General features: G+C 46.7%; 1 protein-coding gene across 5 annotated transcripts in view; it reads right to left on the reverse strand.

Annotated features, from left to right (window-relative positions):
* PRDM16 (PR/SET domain 16) overlaps positions 1-20,433 on the reverse strand; it is a 472,000-nt gene that overhangs the window by 41,265 nt on the left and 410,302 nt on the right. For all 5 annotated transcript variants that reach the window (XM_082229835.1, XM_082229837.1, XM_082229838.1 and 2 more), the window contains exons 5-9: positions 15,007-15,109; positions 8,299-8,497; positions 7,962-8,109; positions 6,878-7,031; positions 2,942-4,346 (exon numbers count right to left, since the gene is read on the reverse strand). In XM_082229835.1, coding sequence (XP_082085961.1) covers positions 2,942-4,346; positions 6,878-7,031; positions 7,962-8,109; positions 8,299-8,497; positions 15,007-15,109 — 2,009 coding nt within the window. The remainder of the gene's footprint in view (positions 1-2,941; positions 4,347-6,877; positions 7,032-7,961; positions 8,110-8,298; positions 8,498-15,006; positions 15,110-20,433) is intronic.

The following is a 20,433-nucleotide window of genomic DNA, read 5'->3' on the forward strand; positions in this document are numbered from 1 at the left end:
ACCAATCTGAAAAGGGATCTTGAGAAAACTCGAGTTCCTCTTCCTTACCCACCCTCTCCCGGTTTCTCAACATGCCCGGCCAACATCACCTTGGCTGACAGTTCCTTGGCATCTTCCCATATTGACTTCATGGTTTCCCAAACTTCTCCACCGTGCATGATTTGCAGATCACGGTTTCTGGTTTCCTAATTTTGGACCCACTTGTCCTATACAAGCCTATATACTTAATCCCGACACAATTCCCTCAAACAGTTGGATGGCATCTTGTACACCTCTTTCTGGCAACTCCTGCAGCCAAGCTGATGCCAAAGGTACTGCTCTGCTTTCCTTTGGACCACATCAGTGAGCCCAAGAGTGGAAGTTTGTCATTTGGGCAGCCCAGGACCCCCATTCTCACTGCCCAGGCTTGTGCCCCAGGGAGATCACTTTGGTGCTGCTAACACAGTGGTTTGACTTCACCCCTGGAGGAGCACAACCATTGTCTCTCAATGGTTGAATGAATGCCAACAACAATACTTAAGAACAACAACAACAAAAAGGTAAGAAGAGCTTATCTAGGCCAGTGTCCTATACGGCTGCACCTTGGGTTTCGAACAGTTTAGTTCACGAACAACTCAGAACTCAAATGTCGCAAACCTGGTTTGCGAACTTTGCCTTGGAAGCTGAACATCCAGTGCGGCTTCCACAGTTTCTGATTGACTGCAGGACGCTCCTGCAACCAATAGGAAGCCACGCCTTGGTTTCTGAATGCTTTGGAAGTCGAACAGACTTCCGGAGTGCATTCTGTTTGAATACCAAGGTACGAATGTATCAGACCAAGAACGATCAGGAGTGCATGTGCTGTATGTTTGATTGGAATAGATCCATTTAAATGGGTGGACCTAAGTTAGTCGTACTCATTAATTTGCTACAATAGAAGTTAAGGTAGCCTATGAGTTACAGATACACCTATTATATAGGCAAAAAAGCTTTAAGATGATAACTTGATGAAAACAATCTCCTAGCCCAACAGTCAGCTTGTTTTCAAATGACTATGCTAGCCAACTCCTAGGGTCTTCGCGCGCTCCCCATAAAATGTTTGAGGGGGCCAGGGCCCCCCAAAGTTAATGGGCATTACTATTCAAATAGTGTGTGTACACCATGTCATGTGACCGATTATGCGGGGCGGGGCTTACCTGCCCCACTCCAAATATTTTATTCAAGTTGGCACCCCTGACTCTATCTTCTGGTGGTGGGGATGGCCAGTGTTGGCAGAAGACTAAAATGTCTTCTTTTTTCAATTTGGAAAGAAATGTTTGCTGCAGCACATCATAAAAAAAGCAATGACACTTTCAGAGTCATGCTCAAGTTGGTGTTCTGTTTAGTTTACCTGCCACGGAAGAAACCCTATTCATCAGAGCATGTTTGGCCACAGATAATGGCTTTGGAAAATATTTGCTTCATGTAACTGCACATTTTATTTCATTTTAATTGATCCACATGTATTCTGTTTGTCAATGGCATTGGATATGGTGGTGAATTTATTGGCCACTGGGCTGAGGAACTGAGTTGTTGTTTTTAACTAAAGTTATCGCTTCAATGTTAAGGACCTAGCGCCGTTCATTTCAATGAATAAAATGGAAATTAATGGGCCTTGTTCAGTCATGTCCATTAATTAAAGTGGGTCTACTCTGCACAGAGTTTCATTGGATACAACGTGATATATCCGCTCCACTTCCCAGTGGGGAGGACTTGCGGTGGACTGCATGGCCACCCACTCCCCACCGGGAGTGGGGGACCTTGTCCCCCATTGCCTGGGGGATCCCGGCCATGTCAGAGCCCGGCCAGCCGACCCGCTGGCTGGGGGGTCGTGGCCAGTTGTGGCAGCTAGGCATTGTTTGACCTAGTGTGGGGGAGGGGAGGTGTGGCCATCACCTGCCCCTCCATGCTTAAGGGTATTCCATTAAAGGAATCCGGGGGTGTTGTTCTAGTCTGAAGCCCGGCTGGGGGGGCTAAGGCCTTGACATGACCCCAACGGGAATACCAGGGGGAGCTTGAGTTGGTCCGTATCGACAGGGCTCCCCCTACCGGTGGCTTACCCTTACTGGGGACTTCCTGCACAATGGGCAGGAGTCAGATATAGTCAGGTCCAGTCAATGCCTAAGCCAATACCACTCACATTCTGTAATTTCAATAAAGTTGTGGCCAAAATTTGCCCAATAACATAAACCTAATATCCGTGTCCTTGTGTGAGTTATTTCCAACGAGGGGGTGGCTGCGGGGTCACGACATGCAAACAACATAACCATGTTGCAGCCACAGCTAATGGTCAACTTTTGTCAGGATGTTGTCAGCGGCTCCCAGCTGGTTGCCCAGGAAAGTATAAAGTTTCTTACCATCCTTTTTTATTTCAATCTTTACAGAGAGAGGCTATAGAACCCAGCCTCTTGGAAAATGGTGTTGTCCCAAGTGAATCTCCACCCCCCCATCTCTCCCACGTCCTTGTCATTCTCATCGCTTCCTCTACCAGTGCTGCTATGGGCCCTTTGTTTTTGAGCTCTTTGCTCTCCTACTTTCAAGGCTCTCCAGGTTCTGGGAGATGGAGGCTCTGAAATGCTTTCTAATGACAACGTGTCAGCTGGGTGTTGCTCTAGCTCTCCCATGATTTCCCAATTTCCCCCCTCATCTGCCTCTGAGCTCTGACCTCCCTCAAACCCCTGTAGCAAATCTACTGTCTTCCTCTTCCTTAAGTTAGGATGGGGAGGTGGTCTCCACCATTCCTCCTCTGCTCAGTCCCTGAGAACTTTGCTGGCAAGTAGACCAGACCCGAGTGATTGCTTCACACACCAGGGTTACTCAGTAGCGGTGGCAACCCCAACCACTGCTTGCCACCACTGTTGTCGCTGGGGCTCTGTTGGCCTCAGTTGCAAATGCGTGCGATTAAGGCAGGCTATGTTAATACCTGTATATGGGGTCCATGAAAAAAGGAGATGGCTTGGCGTAATGCAGTGATGGCTGTGGCGGCATCTGAGCCTGAGAGATCTTGGGTAATACTTCACTGGCCAACAACTTCCTTTCTCCATACACGTGGTTCCTCCGGGAGTCCCGGCTCCCATTCTGACTGGCCCGGATACGGTTGCCGATGCTGAGATCCAGCGGCTGCTCCTCACCGGACGGGTGAGCGGGCGGGACTTTGGGGGGCGGCAAGGCTGGCTTGATTTCTTTTGGCTTTGTGGTAAGGTCGAAGGGCGACTCAGAGCTGGTGCTGCCCAGTTTGTGAAGGTCCCTGGGCGACTTTGGTTCTGCCTTGACCAGCAAGCTGTGGTTGAGGGTGCGGTCCGTAAAAGGGTACAGCGAATGGGGGAAGTTGGGGAGGAACTGGAAGGGGAACATGGAATGGTACGGGAGGGAGCCCATCTTCTTCTCCTGCATCCCCATGAAGCCGGGCCCAAAGTACTTCTCCGCGATGGAGGCGATGGCCTTGATGGAGTCATTGGCTGCTCCCGCCATGGGAAGGAGCTGCTCTTCGGGGGGAGGGAAGAAGGAATGCTGCGAGTAGAAGAGGGGGAGGTCGCTCATGTTGTTGGCGGAACTGGTGGGCACTGCGCCGCTGCCGAAATCCGGCTTGCTCTCGGACGGCTTGCTCTTCTCCTTCATTTTGTCCCGGTCGCTCTCCGCGTCGCTCTCCAGGTCAGACCCTGTCCCGGTGGTGGTATCCAGGTCCGTTCCTGTGGTGGTGTTGACGTCCTCGAAGTCACTCGCGTCTGACATGTCGCTGGTCCTGGCCTTGAGCTTCTCCAGGTAGGAGTTCCCCAGGTTGCTGCTGTTGTAACGCTCCTCCCCGGAGGCGGGGTGGCCGCTGTTGCTCACGGCGGAGATCAGAGGGAGGGCTGGGTTGCCCAGGGGGCTGGGAAGTTTGGCATCTTGAGTGTGGTTGAGGGGGCTTTTCAGCAGCGGCGTCGGAGGTAATAAAGGGGGCCTGGGATACAGCGAAGGAGGGAAGATGCCCGGGAACCCAGGGGCGAGGGATGGGAACGCTGGGGGAGCGGGGGAGAAGGGGAGCCCTCCAGGGTGCTGCCGGGATGGGAAGTAATCGCTGAACCCGAGGCTGGCATGGTTAAGGGCAGGAGATGGCTTGGATTTGTCCATCATTGAGCTGGGAGTGAGAGGCAGGCCTGGCCCGAATATCCCCCCGGGGTTGTAATGGTTCTTCCCCTCGCAGAAGCGACGGTGCTTGTTGAGTGAGGAGGTGGTGCTGAACATCTGGCCGCAGTCCTTGCACTTGATCTGGGTCCGGCAGTCGGCATGCATGCGCTTGTGGCGGCACAGGTTGGAGAACTGCGTGTAGGACTTGTGGCAGACCTCACCTAAAGCATCAACAGAAACCAAAACACCAAAACCCAATATGAAATTAATATGAAAGAACTGGTTGGAAAGCAGGTTGTGTTTCATAATAAAGTAATGAACAGGACTTAGTCGGATGAGTGATTGAGTGATATTTGTAAAGAAAAAGATCAAAGGAACGTATACAAAGCAGGAAGAAATGATATTATACAATGTAAACCTGCGTAAAAAAGAATTTTATATCAAACAGTATAATGAGAAGGATGGGAAGGATTGTGCGGATGAGTACTTTTACTATGTAAATAACTTCGTCTCTTTTTTTAAAAAAAAGATTTCTTTGTTTCTTATCTTTGTTACTTCTTTATTTATTTTTTTCTTTATAAATATTCTATTTTATATAATTTTCTATTTTTTTTGCCAGTTAAGAGATAGCACATAATGTTTGTATAGATATTCAAATCTTTTAATCAATAAATAATTGATAGTTAAAAAAAGGACTTAGTTGGATGCAACCCGAAATCATGATTGTTTGTTGTTGTTTTTTACTGGTTTTGGGGGGCCACCCTGTTGAAGTGGAGCATGGGGGGGGGAGAGTAACATAATTTGCAGAAATGCTGCATTCTAGAATTGCAAATTTGCAGAAATGCTGCATTCTAGAATTGTAGAGTTGGATGGGACCCTAAGCATCATCTAGTCCAACCTCCTGCAATGCAGGAATCTCAACATGGGGTTCCCCATCCAGTTTGAAACCACACCGGACCCTGCTTAGCTTTGCAAACGAGCTAGCAGTTTGACTGCTGCCCCTCATGTGAACCTGAAGTCGTACTTTGGCTTACCAAGCCTATTAAGGTAAAGGTAAAGGTACCCCTGCCCGAACGGGCCAGTCTTGACAGACTCTGGGGTTTGTGCGCCCATCTCACTCAAGAGGCCGGGGGCCAGCGCTGTCCGGAGACACTTCCGGGTCACGTGGCCAGCGTGACAAAGCTGCATCTGGCGAGCCAGCGTAGCACACGGAACGCCGTTTACCTTCCCACTGGTAAGCGGTACCTATTTTATCTACTTACACCCGGGGGTGCTTTCGAACTGCTAGGTTGGCAGGCGCTGGGACCGAGCAGCGGGAGCGCACCCCGCCGCGGGGATTCGAACTGCCGACCTTTCGATCGGCAAGCCCTAGGCGCTGAGGCTTTAACCCACAGCGCCACCCGCGTCCCTACCAAGCCTATTACCTCACTGGAAATATTGGCTAAGACAATTCCTTGTATAGAAGATGACGGTCACATCCACACCATATGTTTAAAACGCATCCACTGCACATTTAAAAAGCACAGGGCTTGTCCCAGAGAACCCTGGGAGCTGTAGTTTACCCATCACAGAGCTACAATGCCCAGCACAGTTAACAAACTACTCAGCCCTGTATATCTGAAGGAGCGTCTCCACCCCCATCATGCAGCCCGGACACTGAGGTCCAGCTCTGAGGGCCTTCTGGCACAATAAAGTTACAGGGAATCAGGCAGAGGGCCTTCTCGGCCTTCCCTAAAGAATATAACACCGGTCCATATAACACCGGTCCTGAAAGATCTTCACTGGCTCCCAGTATGTTTCCAAGCACAATTCAAAGTGTTGGTGCTGACCTTTAAAACCCTAAATGGCCTTGGCCCAGTATACCTGAAGAAGTGTCTCCACCCCTATCACTCAGCCCAGATACTTAGGTTCTCCTCCAAGGGCCTTCTGGCGGTTCCCTCACTGTGAGAAGCAAAATCACAGGGAACCAGGCAGAAGGCCTTCTTGGTAGTGACACCCTCACTGTGCAACACTTTCCCATCAGATGTCAAGGAGATGGAGAACTACACAACTTTTAGAAGTCATCTGAAGGCAGCCCTGTATAGGGAAGTTTTTAACGTTTTATTATGTTTTTATGTGTGTTGGAAGCTGCCCGGAGTTGGTTATTTCTGCCCAAGAAAGGGTGCAGGGATGAACTGGGGAACCGCTCTTTGCACAGACACAGGAAGAGCCTTGTAGATCAGACCAAAGGGTCCCCATAGCCTGCGATATCTGCATTGCATGCAGAAGATGCCAGGTTCAAAGACATGCATCTCCAGGTAGGGCTGGGAGAGACGCCCCCGATTGAAAGCCTGGAGAGTCCCTGCCAGTCATTGAAGGCAATTCGGAGCTGGAGAGATCAATGGTCTGACTTTGTATAAGGCAGTTTCCTATGTTCCTAGGATTCGGGGGGTGGCGGCGTGTGGGTGTGGGTGGGTGTGCGCTTGCTGCAAAGAAACGCGCGCAGGCCAAATTGGCCCGACTGACTGCGGAGTTCAGCTTTTAACCTGTCAAAAACAAAAAAACCCTGCCTCAAATGTTTACTGAAAAAACAGGAGCCGTGCGTGAAGTGGGGGGTGGGAATTGCGGCAGAATTTAATCTGGTGCTCTGACCTATAAAATTACAGCGGCTGCTGCTGGCAGAGGCCGGAGGGGGTGGCGGTGGAGGCTGCAGCTCAGGATATGTGCAATTATAGTGGCTGGCCTGCTCTCGGAGGCAGCCATGACAACTTACATATGAAAGGTTTGACAGTGCTGTGAATGTGCTTGTGCTGCTTTAAGCCGGAAGAAGTGGCAAAGGTTTTCCCACAGTCAGGGCAAGCGTGCGCCCGTGCACCGACGTGCTGAGAACGGATGTGCCTCTGGAGGTTGCTGGGGTCAGTAAACACCTGGAAATAGGGAGTGCAGAAAGAGAGAGAGAGAAAAAAAAACTTTTTTGAGGAACAAAGCCACATAAATTCATCTGACCGCGATGTTCTGTTTACCGGTGACTTATTTATTTCATTTCATTTATATCCCACCTTTCCCCCTCCTCCAAGGAGCCTAGGGCAACATATGTGCTTCTGCCCCACCTCCTTTAATTCCCACAACAGCCCTGTGAGGTAGGGTTTATTTCTGAGATTAAAGTGTCCTTTTCGCTTTTGTGTAGAACTGTTGCCAAGAGCAAGTCAGCAATAAATCATATGGAGTAAGTGAAGTTAACGCTTTATTAGAAGTATAAGGTCAGCTCAAGAGCACCAGGCCTAATGAGCACATCAACTCTTCTCAGTAGGTCTTGCACCTAAGAGGCAGTTGTGGGGACTGAAGGTCCCCGCCTTCCCACAGCAAGTCTCCTCCTCTCTCGGGTCCTTCCCAAGCAATCTGAGACTGTGCCTGCATGCCTGCCACTGTTCCTCCCTCTTCATGCCTCTCCTAGTACTGTGACTCCAGTGGTGAGGGGAGAGAAACCCGGGCATCTTCAGCAAGACTCATCTCTGCCTCTTGGCCTCCCTCCTCTCTGCCTTCTGCACTTCTCTCTGCCACAGACTCTCCCAGCTCACTAAGCCATTGCCTCCTTAGCTGCCAATCCCAGTCTTCTCCCTCTGACCACTCATCTTCATCCACCACCTCTCCCAGGGCTCTGAGCCTTCTTCCCTTGGGAGTTTCCCAGTGCTTCCCACCATTCCTCTGTGTCCAGCCAATCCATGACATTTGTTTTATTTCAAAACAGTCTTCCTCTGTTCCTTTATTTGCCCATCTTCAAAGGAAGGTAGGGCTGATCCTCTTGAGTGGTTGGGACCACAACCAGAGTCAATCAATGGCGCCCATCACAGCCATACCTTTACACAGTTTTCACATTCAAATCGCTTGCCGCTATCGTGTGACATCTGGTGACGAATCAGGTTTGATTTCCAGTTGAAGGCCTTCGGACACTGGTCACATTTGTACTCCCGTTCCTCAGTGTGGATGATCATGTGCTGTTCCAAGCTGAAAGAGAGAAATGGGCGGACACATTGCATGGATACTACAGTTCTTCCCATCACCACTAATTTTGAAAGAGGTCTAACAGGGTAAGAGGGCTACAGAGTAAACCTGGTGCCCTCCGGGTGTTCTGGACCAACTCCAACCAGCCCCAGCCAGGATGCTCAGCATCTCCCCGGTTCCCAGGTGTGTTACCTGTATTTGTTTGGGAACATCCTTTCACAATCCTTGCACTCGTGGACCTGCCCATCGGAAGCCCCTTCCTGCTTGATCTCCTCACTGAGGGTCTCGTAGAGGGAGCTGACGGCATTGCAAGAGTATTTCTTGTGCCGCCTCATGTCCATCTTTGACTGGAAGAGTTCGTCGCAGTCCTCACAGCGGTACGTGTGCACTTCTAAGGAAGGAAGGAAGAAGAGGAGTTTGGATTTGATATCCTGCTTTATCACTACCCGAAGGAGTCTCAAAGCGGCTAACAATCTCCTTTCCCTTCCTCCCCCACAACAAACACTCTGTGAGGTGAGTGGGGCTGAGAGACTTCAGAGAAGTGTGACTAGCCCAAGGTCACCCAGCAGCTGCATGTGGAGGAGCGGGGAATCGAACCTGGTTCACCAGATTATGAGTCCACCGCTCTTAACCACTACACCACACTGGCTGGAGCAGAGAACAGAACAACATAAGAAGAGCCCTGCTGGATCAGGGCTGTTCAGCCCAGCATCTTGTTTTCCCAATGGCCAACCCGATGCTGAAGGAGGCAGGCCTGGGGTCACCAACCTAGATGGATTAAAACTCACAGAGCAGAGGGCTGGCTACTAGCTGTGATGACTATGCTCTGCCCCCACATTTGGAGACAGCAATGGTTCTGAACCCTGATTGCTGGAAACCACAGGAAGGGAGATCACTCTTGTAATTGAATCCTGATTGCTGGCTTCCCAAGAAGCATCTGGTTGGTCCCTGTGAGAACAGGATGCTGGACTAGATGGGACATTGGCCTGATCCAGCAAGGCTCTTCTTATGTAGAATGCTGATTAATTTTCATGAGGACTTCCCCGCCTCCTGCATTGCCAACTGATGTGGAAATGTGGAGAACGGAACTTGAGGCTGGAAGAATGAGAACCCAAAAGGAACGGATTTGCCTGGAGACCTCCCCAAGCCACCTGGTTGGTCTCTGGGGAAACAGGACGCTGGACAAGAGGGGCCATTTGTCTGATCCAGCAGGCTCTTCTTATGGTTCTTCCTGTATCATAGAGGTGAGGAACCTTTTTATGTCATGCGGCTAGCAAGTGGGGCCAGAGCCAAAACGCTATGCAAAGAATATGCAATTGATTACCCCCCTTTTTAATTTGTGTTGAAATGAATGGGGTGGAATGACGGAACGACAATGCATCTTGCATTATTTACGCAATCAATTGTGTAATTTGTTCTGCAGATTATGCAGGCTGCACAATTCTGTCGCAATGGCCAGTGAGAGAAGTAACGGCGGTCTTGGCAGAAGGCAAACTGCAGCAGGATGGAGACAGCGCTGCCTGGGAATGCAGAATGGAAAACCTTCTTACCTCCCTAGCCCAGAGAGTTTAATCTGAAGGCAGACTTAAGGTGGGGGTGAGGCGGAGGGTGAACGAAAAGGCAGACATTGTCAGCAGCACTGACAAAATGCAGAGAGATGCTGAACTAACCATTCACCAAGACCAAGATTAATTATGTCTTTCCAATGAGGAAAAACCAGCCTTTTAGGTTTTCCAGGGATTCAAATATACATGTAAAAGGGGAAAATAAAAAATAAAACTCTGTCCTCTGTTTAAATACGAAGTTGATTGCTAACCAGCCGCCACATGAGCAACTGAAGCCAAAGGGAATTCCGAGGCACAGCTCTCTCCATGCAGTCAAGGGGAAGAAGCCAAATTCTTTGTTTTAAAGAAAAGTGACGGGGGGAGGAGGGAGAGAGAGAAATCTTCTAACGCACATAATAAATTATTGTAGTCAAGGTCAAACAAATTAAAAGGAGGGCAGCTATTATTAAGTTTACAAGACAGCATCCTGACCAGAGTGCCAAACCAAACAATCGGCTTAGCGCTGTAAATTTTCCAGCAGAGCGGTTTCTGGGAGGAGAGTCGGGACAGAGCAGGATTTCTTCCTCCTCGCTTGAAACAGAAGCTTTGGTAAATTTCTTCTTCTTCTTTTCCCCCTGCTTTTGCTTTACGGTTTCCCACCTTCCTCAGCACTGAAATCCTCCGTTTCAGAAGCTTGCTTTGTAATTAAAGCCTCTTGCTCACTCGCTTCCTCTAACAGTTTTACTGCTAATATAAAGCCTGTAACTGTCACTACTTTTAAAACTGTTCTTATTCATATTTACAGAACAAACCATAACATTCAATTTAAAAAGATGAACAAATAAGAGAGTAGACCACTGAAATGAATGGACCTAAGTTACATCTATTGCTCCCCATGGGTCCATGCTGCATAGGACTACATTGGATGCAACCTTTATATACAGCCACTTTTGCATTGCCCCAAAAGAGAGACAGGGATCTTGAAAACAGAAGGCGAAAGATGACAGTGATTTCAATAGGGCTGTATACAGCTAGGTCTTGGGCGGAGTAGAAGCATTGAAATTAATGACCTAAGTTAGTCATGCCCATCAATGTTAGGTAGTACCAGCCCTGGATACAACCCATAATGTTCACATGTTCTAATTCACATGTACAAATACAAACTTAGACAGAACTATAATCCTTTAAATAGGAATACAAGGCATCTCACTCTAGTGCGGACGACAGGGCTAAGGTGACTGGTGTGTCTGCTCAGTTTGTGTTCCAGGTCTTAAGGGGTTCCAGGTCTTACAGGGGTCTAGGTCTTAAAGGGTTGATGGGCAGGTTCAATGCTGCACTCTCTTTTTATGGTTCCTTATCTTGACACTGGACTGAGAAGACCATTCTCTCTGTTTTGCCACACCCACAGCTGAGGAAATGGGACCCCCTGGTCTGGAAAAGCTTCCTCACCATTGCCCTAAAGCATGTTAGTAGAGCTGGTTCACACGTAACGCTAAGCCAAACCAGAGTTTAGTGTGAAGGCACGACAGTAAGGGTTTTCTGGAGAGACATAGATCAGTGGTAGAGCATCTGCTTTGCATGAAAAGGTCCCAAATTTAATCCTCAATATCTCCAGGTATCGGGCTCAGTTCTATCTATCTATCTATCTATCTATCTATCTATCTATCTATCTATCTCTATCTCTATCTCTCTCTCTCTCTCTCTCTCTCTCTCTCTCTCTCTCTATCTATCTCTATCTCTATCTATATCTACAGTGGTGCCCCGCAAGACGAATGCCTCGCAAGACGAAAAACTCGCTAGACGAAAGGGTTTTGCGTTTTTTCAGTCGCTTCGCAAGACAAATTTCCCTATGGGCTTGCTTCGCAAGACGAAACGTCTTGTGAGTTCTTGCGAGTTTGTTTCCTTTTCCTTAAAGCCGCTAAGCCGTTAATAGCTGCTAAGCCGCTAAGCCGCTAATAGCCGTGCTTCACAAGACGAAAAAACCGCAAGACGAAGAGACTCGCGGAACGGATTAATTTTGTCTTGCGAGGCACCACTGTATATCTATATCTATATCTATATCTATATCTATATCATCTATATCTATATCTATATCATCTATATCTATATCTATATCTATATCTATATCTATATCTATATCTATATCTATATCTATATCTATATCATCTATATCATCTATATCTATATCATCTATATCTATCATCTATCTATCTAATCTATCTTTCATCTATCTGTCTATCTATATCTATCTATCTATCTATCTATCTATCTATCATCTATCATCTATCTATCTATCTATCTATCTATCTATCTATCTATCATCGTCTATCGTCTATCATCTATCATCTATCTATCATCTATCTATCTATCTATCTATCTATCTATCTATCTATCTATCTATCTCTATCTATCATCTATCTATCTATCTATCTATCTATCTATCTATCTATCTATCTATCATCTCTAACATCTATCTATGTCTAACATCTATCTGTCTATATCTATCATCTATCTATCTATCTATCTATCTATCTATCATCTATCTATCCATCCATCCATCTGTCCATCTTTTTCTCCATGGAGGTAAAAGTGGCATGTAAGGTTCTCCCCCTCTCCAATCAACCCCAACAATAACCCTTTGAGGTAGGTTCGGCCAAGAGTGAGGTACTGGCCTAAGGGTCACCCGGTGAGCTTCATGGGGATTCGAACCCTGGTCTCCCTAAGCACGCGACACTCTAACCCAGAGCTTTCCAAACTTTTCATGCTGGTGACCCACTTTATAGACATGCATCATTTTGTGATACAGTAATTCAGTTTTACTAGCAAACTAGAGATAAAGCTAACCCCTTTCCAACCCTGCAGCCGACACTCTTACATGTCGTGACACACAGTTTGGGAAGCTCTGCTCTAACCTCTGTGCAACACTGGCTTTTGCCTGAAATCATAATGGCTGAAATCCTTGAGAGAGGCTGCCTATCAGTGTAGACAGACCACTAGATGGACCAGTGGCCACACTTGTTATAAGGTGGCTTCCTATGTTCCTTGGGGTTAGATTAGGACTCATGGCATTAAGGGAGGGGTTGAATCTCTCCAGGCAATTCTTTTCTGTCATTCTTTCCTGCCCTCTTTGTCAAATTTGTGTTACACGCTTCTGCCTTATGTTCCATCAGGAACACTTAGGACATAGTGAGAAAGTAACCGGGGGAGAAGAGGAAGGGGAGAAAAAAAATTACATCAGGCCGTAATAGCTTTCAAAGAGACCAAGGGGAACATAATTGTAGGATCTACATGCTAATCTACCAGAACCGTATCTCAAAGGAATTCAAGAGCCCTGCTCAAAATTCCTGCAGTGATAAGGGGGTCTGCCACATTTGGCTGCGGCTTGGAGAAAAAGATTTTAATTATCTTTGTGTGGAACATTTTAACATTTCCTTTCTTGTGCAATTCAGAGTTGCACTGGAAAAGCAAGGTGGGGGGGAGAGACTGAGCCTTGTCGAAGGCAAAAAAAGGGGGGGGGATAAAAAAGAGGAAAAGAAGAAAGACAAAGTATTTAAAAAGTCAAATGTTTGATGATGATAGGTTATTATGTTTGGGAAGCAATTAGCCAGCAACTGCCTGCTACTTGATACGCTATTAGGAGGTGGTAGATAAATACTGTGGCATGTCAAAAATGGAACATTGTTGGAAGCAAGGTAAATGGGGTTTTTTTGGGGGGGGGTTGCCCCGCCCGGATAGATTCAGAAATGTGTCGTTTTAGAATGAAATGAAATGTATGATGCTCAACAGATCTTCCAGAACTAAGCAGTCTACTTCTCCCATTTGTTTCATAGCCTCCCTCAGTATCATCACACCTACAGTCCAGGAAGGACTGTACCACGTGGTGCTCGGAGCATGCAGTTTGGCTTAAGAGCCCAGTTCTGAGGATGGGTCAGTGGCATGGAAGCTGTAACACTGTGGCTTCAACCCAGAGGAAGATGCCTTTTCCTTTGTCAGACCGCTATTCCATCTAGTTCAGTATTGTCTACACTGACTGGCAGCCCTGCCTGGAGATGATGGGGATCAAACCTGGGAACTTCTGCATGAAAAGCGGGTGCTCTACCACTGAGCTATGGAACTTCTCTTAAGACATGGGGAAATAGGAAGGTGCCTTATACTGAGTCAAACCCATTGGTCTGCCTACACTGACTGGGGGTGCTGGGGCCAGAACCTGTAGCCTTCTGCATGCAAGACAGATGCTCTGCTTTTGAGCTACAGCCCTTCCCATGCCCACAGGGCAACATTAGAAGCAGAAAGGTCCACACCCAAGGCTGCTGATGCAGCCACCATGCCTGCAGGATCTCCCAGCCTCCTCCCTGCCAAAAAGCATTGCGTTTTACAGAGCAGAGAGTAGTGTACATGCCAAAGATCAGTTCCTCAGCATAGCTCTCCTGCAATGAGGATGAAGAAAACGAATTAAATAGCTGCCAGCTCGTCACCCTTTGCGGATGCAGATACTGTAGTCCACTTCTTGGCAGAGCTCCTCACTCTCATGATGGAAATGCTGCAATCATACAATGGGGCAGAATAACAAGCCGAAAAGAAACACTCTAGTGCATTGGCTCTCTTGGCTTGCCATACCAAGAACTGTGGTGCCGGCTCTCAGTTTCATTTCAGTTCTGCATTGCAAGCTGCACAATTTGTTTCATCCACAAACTGCTTGATTAAAAAAAAAAAGGTGTCGATGCTTTGCATCCCCTCTGCGGCCTCCTCTTTATGATACATTTCATGAGCCACGCTGGGCCAAGGCAGTGTCTAGTCCAGCATCCTGTTCTCACAGTGGCCAACCAAATGCCCATTATGAAAAGCCCACAAGAAGGGCGCCTCTTCCCACTTGTGATTCCCAACAACCAGCATTCAGAAGCATATTGCCTCTGGCAGTGGAGGGAGGACACAGCTATTGTGGCTAGTAACACTGATAGCCTTGTCGTCCTTGAGTTTGCCTTCTTCAAAGCCATCCAAGTTGCCGGCCATCACTATATATTGGGGGAGAAAATTCCAACTATGGAAGGTGTGTATGAGTTCAGTCCTGTTTTCTGACCTGAATTGTCCAGCATTCAGCTACATTGGATCACCCCAGGGTTTTATAGCATTATCCACTTTTACCAAATCATGCATAATTATAATTACCTCTATCATGTCCCCAATCCCTTATTCGCTCCTAAAACTAAAACATCCTACATGTTGGAACCTTTCCTCACAGGTGAGTTCTTCTAACTCCTTCATCATTTTTTGGCTCGTTGTGTGCGTGTTTGGGGAGCTTCATGTCTTGAAGGAAATGGGGCAAGGTTGCAGAGTGTGTTCGCATATCAATTCTTACCTTCCAAACTGGGTGGGATGTTCCCAGTTGGATAAGTACCTTCTTTCATATACATCAGCAGCTCTTCTCCGGGTTCAATTTCTTTAATAACTTTATAATAAATCTAGACATTTGCAAAGAGAGAGAAGAGAAGAGAAGAAGAGAAGAGAAAATATTAAATCTGCACAGTCACTTTCGTATGACTTAAAGGCCTTTTTCCCCCCAGAGGGAAAAAGAAAATTGCCCCTTGATCTATTTGAGTGAAGATCACAGTGCCCCAAGGGTGTTTCCTGCCAGGGAGAGGTTTTCAACACACCCCTATATGTGGAATGATCCAAAGGTCTGCATAGCTTTGATGTCTTCACAGAGCTTTGGGTGAGAAGGGGCTCCCAATGCCATTCAGCACTGAAGGACGGCTCTACTCTGAGAAGAATTAGATGCAACCCCAAATATTGGTCTCTATCATGCTTCTTGTACTCTTCTGGTTTTTGTTATGCTTGAAATCTTCCTCTCTGATGCACGGAGCAACATCCCTCATGGGTACATGCAATGCTCCTCACTCAACCGGTCTCATCCACTTCAGCTGCAAGCCAAACTATGAGCGTGCAATAGTGATCTGTGGGTCAGCCACAAAGTGAATGACAGAAAACCCATTTGCCTATATGCAGGAGCTATACAGTCATGGCAGAGCCCAAGAAGTCATGTATACCAACAATCCCCCACTTCTGCACCAACCACCATCTCCAAATTCACACATTCCTGGTAATAGAGAAGTACATGGAACAGGTTGCTGGTTCAAGAATGTTAGCTAGCACTGGGTTTATTTATTTGTAAAAAACAACAACACCCACACCACCTCTATTCTGCTGTATCATAAAATATCAGGGTGCTGTATAGTGATAAAACATAAAAAACCATTAACAACAGGGTTATTTTTGAGTAGGAACTTGGGGGGGGGGCTGAATTCCCTAACCTTTTTTAAATTAAATAATTTTTGTTATTGCCAGGGGTGGGGGCTGGAACGGATCTACACCCAATGCCTGAGCCAAAACCACACCTATATCTGTAATCAATAAAGTTGTGGCCATTTCTAATCTAGATAATTGTCTGCTTGAGTTTATTAATCACATCTTACATTTAGCCACTGCCACTGGGGTGGGGTGGAGGTGGATGATCTCAGAAATTGAGCTGGGATACAAAGGGTCGAGCAGTCCTAAAAGTATACCCATGTTTGTTTGTTTTTCAAGGGTTTTTCATATCAACACAAGAACCTTGAAACTCGTCCAGTGGCACATTGGCAGACGATGCAGATGTTTTAGCAAGAGGTTCATATCTGGTTGACCACCTGCCCACCCCCCCGTCTAGCAGCCGCATCCTGTCTGAGCTAGAGCTTCCACAACAGGCCCAAGATTTGTAATGAAAACGATTCCCAAAGGAGACAGTTCCGCAACCAATGTGCAGCCATGATACAGGTCTGTGTTGTACTACTGATTTTGTGCTTCAAAAACAATCGAGGCTATTGTGGAAAATTAATTCATGTTGTCCATGTATTATTTTTTTTGTCTTTGAGGGGGGGAGAGGGAAATTAATCTTGACCACAATTCAACAAATCACAGGACGCCAGTTGTCAAGTAACTCCACCACAAAAAACAACAATACTGTCAGTGTCCCTTTACTTTGTTTCCCCAAAGAAGAAATCCAGTCAGAAGACCTACAGCTTATAAATGCAGCTGAAATGTGCGTCACTCAATGTTGAACATGAATCATAAGAAGAACTTGCTGGATTGGACCAATGGCCCATTTAGCCCAGTATCCTATCCCCAGAGTGGCTAACCAGATGCCTGTGGAAGAACCACAATTAGGATCTGAGGACAAGATCCCTCTCCCCTCCTGCAATTTCCCCTCTTTCATTACTGCTGCCAACTGTTGCAGCATGACTGAGTCCCAGAAATATATCCAAACTTATGCCCTTTCCCCCTGCATTATAACTGAAAATTTAAATTTATAACAATGCTAGTAGTTATGGGAGAGATTTTGTTATTGTTGCTCAATTTATAACCCCCGGGGGGAGGGTTTTAAAATACAGGCGTCCCCCTCACTTATGCACTCTTCCCTCGTACGCAACCATGTATATGCATAGTGCCAGGATAGAAATAGATTCAAAGCAGGAAATGGCAGGAGAGAGCTGGAGAGCCCTCGTGGCTTGTGAAGAGACCCTTCCTGAGATCGGAGGAGCCTGAAGAGGATGTAGGTGAGGGCAGAGGAAGCCCCAAAGAGACCGAAGGTGTAGCAGGGCTTTGCTTAGGCTGCTCAGGTAAACATAAAAGTAAAGGACCCCTGGACAGTTAAGTCCAGTCAAAGGCAACTATGGGGTTGCAGTGCTAATAATAATAATAATAATAATAATAATAATAATAATAATAATAATAATAATAATAATTTATTTATACCCTGCCCATCTGGCTGGATCTCCCCAGCCACCCTGGGCGGCTTTCAACAAAGTATTAAAATACAGTGGTCTGTTAAACATTAAAAGCTTCCCTAAACAGGGCTGCTTTCAGATGTCTTCTAAAAGTTGTTCTTCTAACAGTTGGTAGTTGTTCTTTTCTTTGACATCTGGTGGGAGGGCATTCCACAGGGAGGGTGCCACTACTGAGAAGGCCCTCTGCCTGGTTCCCTGTAACTTGGCTTCTTGCAGCGAGGGAACCACCCGAAGGCCCTCAGCGCGGGACCTCCATGTCTGGGCCATACGATGGGGGTGGAGACACTACTTCAGGTATACTGGGCTGAGTAGGTCTAGCATTATCTACAACCCCTTATGCTGTTCACTGGGGGATACTTTTCCTTAACATTGGCAGTATGAAAATGTTTGTAAATAATAATAATAATAATAATAATAATAATAATAATAATAATAATAATAATAGACAACTGAACCCTCTAAGACCATGCCCCTGGTTTATATTTGATGCATTCCTTTCCCCTCTCGTTCTTTTGCTGCTTGTAAATACCTGTCCTGACTTCAAAAAAATAAGCTCATGTGTTTTGTGCAACCAGCCTTGCAAAAACAGCATATTAGCTTTTGACGCAAGTGTCCTAAGGCTGCATTGTCAGCACCCGCAGTGGAGGGGACCTTTCCACAGAGAGGAAGGGGCAGATGGCTTGACACATCCCACAGTGCGATGTTTCACAGCCTGGTGACTGCAACTAGAGGCAGCAGCTGCATTGGTCTTTCAATACACGCGAGTCTCTTTCTAAACAGAAATCTTCACTAGAGTGAGGAGCTGGGAGATATAGCTGAGCCTAACCCAGGGCCTATGACATGGTGGAAAATGGCAACCTCCTGAGAGATGGGGAAATTTCCCCTGAGAACTTATATAGCTAGATATCCATGCTATCTTGCAAATTAATGACCAATACTCCAAACAAGCAAGCAAACCTTTACTCACCAAAAGAAGGGTTGCACCCAACTAAGCCTGACTCACAGTAGACCTGCTGAATTAATAGAACTAAGTTAGGTCTAGTCATTTCAATAGGAAGCTATGGATTTCCCAGTAGTTATGTATGGAAATGAGAGCTGGACCATAAAGAATTGATGCTTTTGAATTATGGTGCTGGAGGAGACTCTTGAGAGTCCCATGGACTGCAAGAAGATCAGACCTCTCCATTCTGAAGGAAATCAGCCCTGAGTGCTCACTGGAAGGACAGATCGTGAAGCTGAGGCTCCAATACTTCGGCCACCTCATGAGAAGAGAAGACTCCCTGGAAAAGACCCTGATGTTGGAAAAGATGGAGGGCACAAGGAGAAGGGGACGACAGAGGACGAGATGGTTGGACAGTGTTCTCGAAGCTATGAACATGAGTTTGACCAAACTGCGGGAGGCAGTGGAAGACAGGAGTGCCTGGCCTGCTCTGGTCCATGGGGTCACAAAGAGTCGGACTCGACTAAACGACCAAACAACAACAACAACCATAAACACTGGACACAGTCCAAAGTTCTTGACACTGCATTGGTTCCGATTTACCCCTAGTGCTCCCTCCAGGGCTGGCAGCAGGGCCTGACATCACTGGGCACCAGCCAAGGCCCCCACACCAGTAAGGGCCCATTGCCAATCCCTGGAGCTTCCTGGTCCACTCTTTCCTCAATGTGCTGCTTGCTTACCTCTGCTCTCTGCATATGAGTAGCTGGGGAATACAGCAGCAGCCTTTGCCTGCTTTGAGAGTTGGTGTGGAATGGGTGTAGAGAAAGATAGGAGTGGGCAGCAATGACAGTGATAAGGAGGAGGTGGAGAACACATTCAGGAAACGAGAGCCTGCTGAGAGCACAATGCCCACCTGCCCTGGAAAACCAGGAGCCAACAGTGGTTTCCTCCCCTTTCCCTCCCCGAAAACATCCACCCCCAACCTAGGGCCCTCCAGAAGTTTCTGGACTCCAACTCCCATCAACCCCAGCCAGCACAGCCAATGGCCAGGGAGGATGGGAGCTAGCGTCCAATGAGAGAAGCTCCATCTGCACTGGCATTCCGCCGGCTTTGGAAGATGCACCTATTTACACAGGCATTCCTATGATCTTTCCACCTTTGACCTCTCATCTCTTCTTTTAATTGGTGTACTGTTTTAATGGAATTGTCCCCCCCCCCAATTTTAATTATGGGTTTTAATGGGTTTTAATGCTTTAATGGGATTGTTTCAGTGTGTCTCTTAAGTATGGATGTTTATATTTTAATATCTGTGTTGCTGGCTTTCATACTTGTAAACCACTTAGAAGCCAATATTGCCATTAAGTGGTACGTAATTAATAAGTACCCGCAAGGGCATTTGGAGGGCAGCATGTCAGGAAAGACTAGTTTAAGTTTCTTAATATTAGAATCCCATGTGAGGGATCTGCTTTTAATTTTTGTCATGCGAAGTGGCACTCTTAGAAACAGGTGGCTATAAAGGTGTAGATAGAGGGAGAGAAAGAAAGAAACTTGCATTAAGAACCTAAAGCAACCTGCAATATTATTGATTTCTCATTCTTTTATCCTGTCCTTTTTCCTGGAATGCTTAACAACACACATATGTTATAAAATATTACAAAACAAAAATTAAAATGACGGTGTGCAATCCACACCGACAATTAAAACACAACACAGCAGAACACAGAATAAAGTCTATGTAACAACATAGGCTGCACATATATCGCTACTACTAATCTTATTGTTCCTCAGAGGCAAAATGACTTTGGTGGCATGCAGCAGCCCTGGGGATAATTTATAATCTTTTCTCCTCACCACCACCACCAAATGTTCTCTTGAAAATCACACAGTTGTTTCAGAAGCTGTGAATTCGCTCTGAATTCGGTTTTAGCCGATATTTGGTGATGCCTCTAAGCAACTCCCGAGGAAATGCTGAAATTCGTTGTGCTCAAAGAATGATTCATTCAGTGTGTGATATATACCACCCCGC

The sequence above is a fragment of the Podarcis vaucheri genome (assembly GCF_965113315.1).
Source record: "Podarcis vaucheri genome assembly, chromosome: 7".
In the NCBI taxonomy this organism is placed as follows: domain Eukaryota; kingdom Metazoa; phylum Chordata; class Lepidosauria; order Squamata; family Lacertidae; genus Podarcis; species Podarcis vaucheri.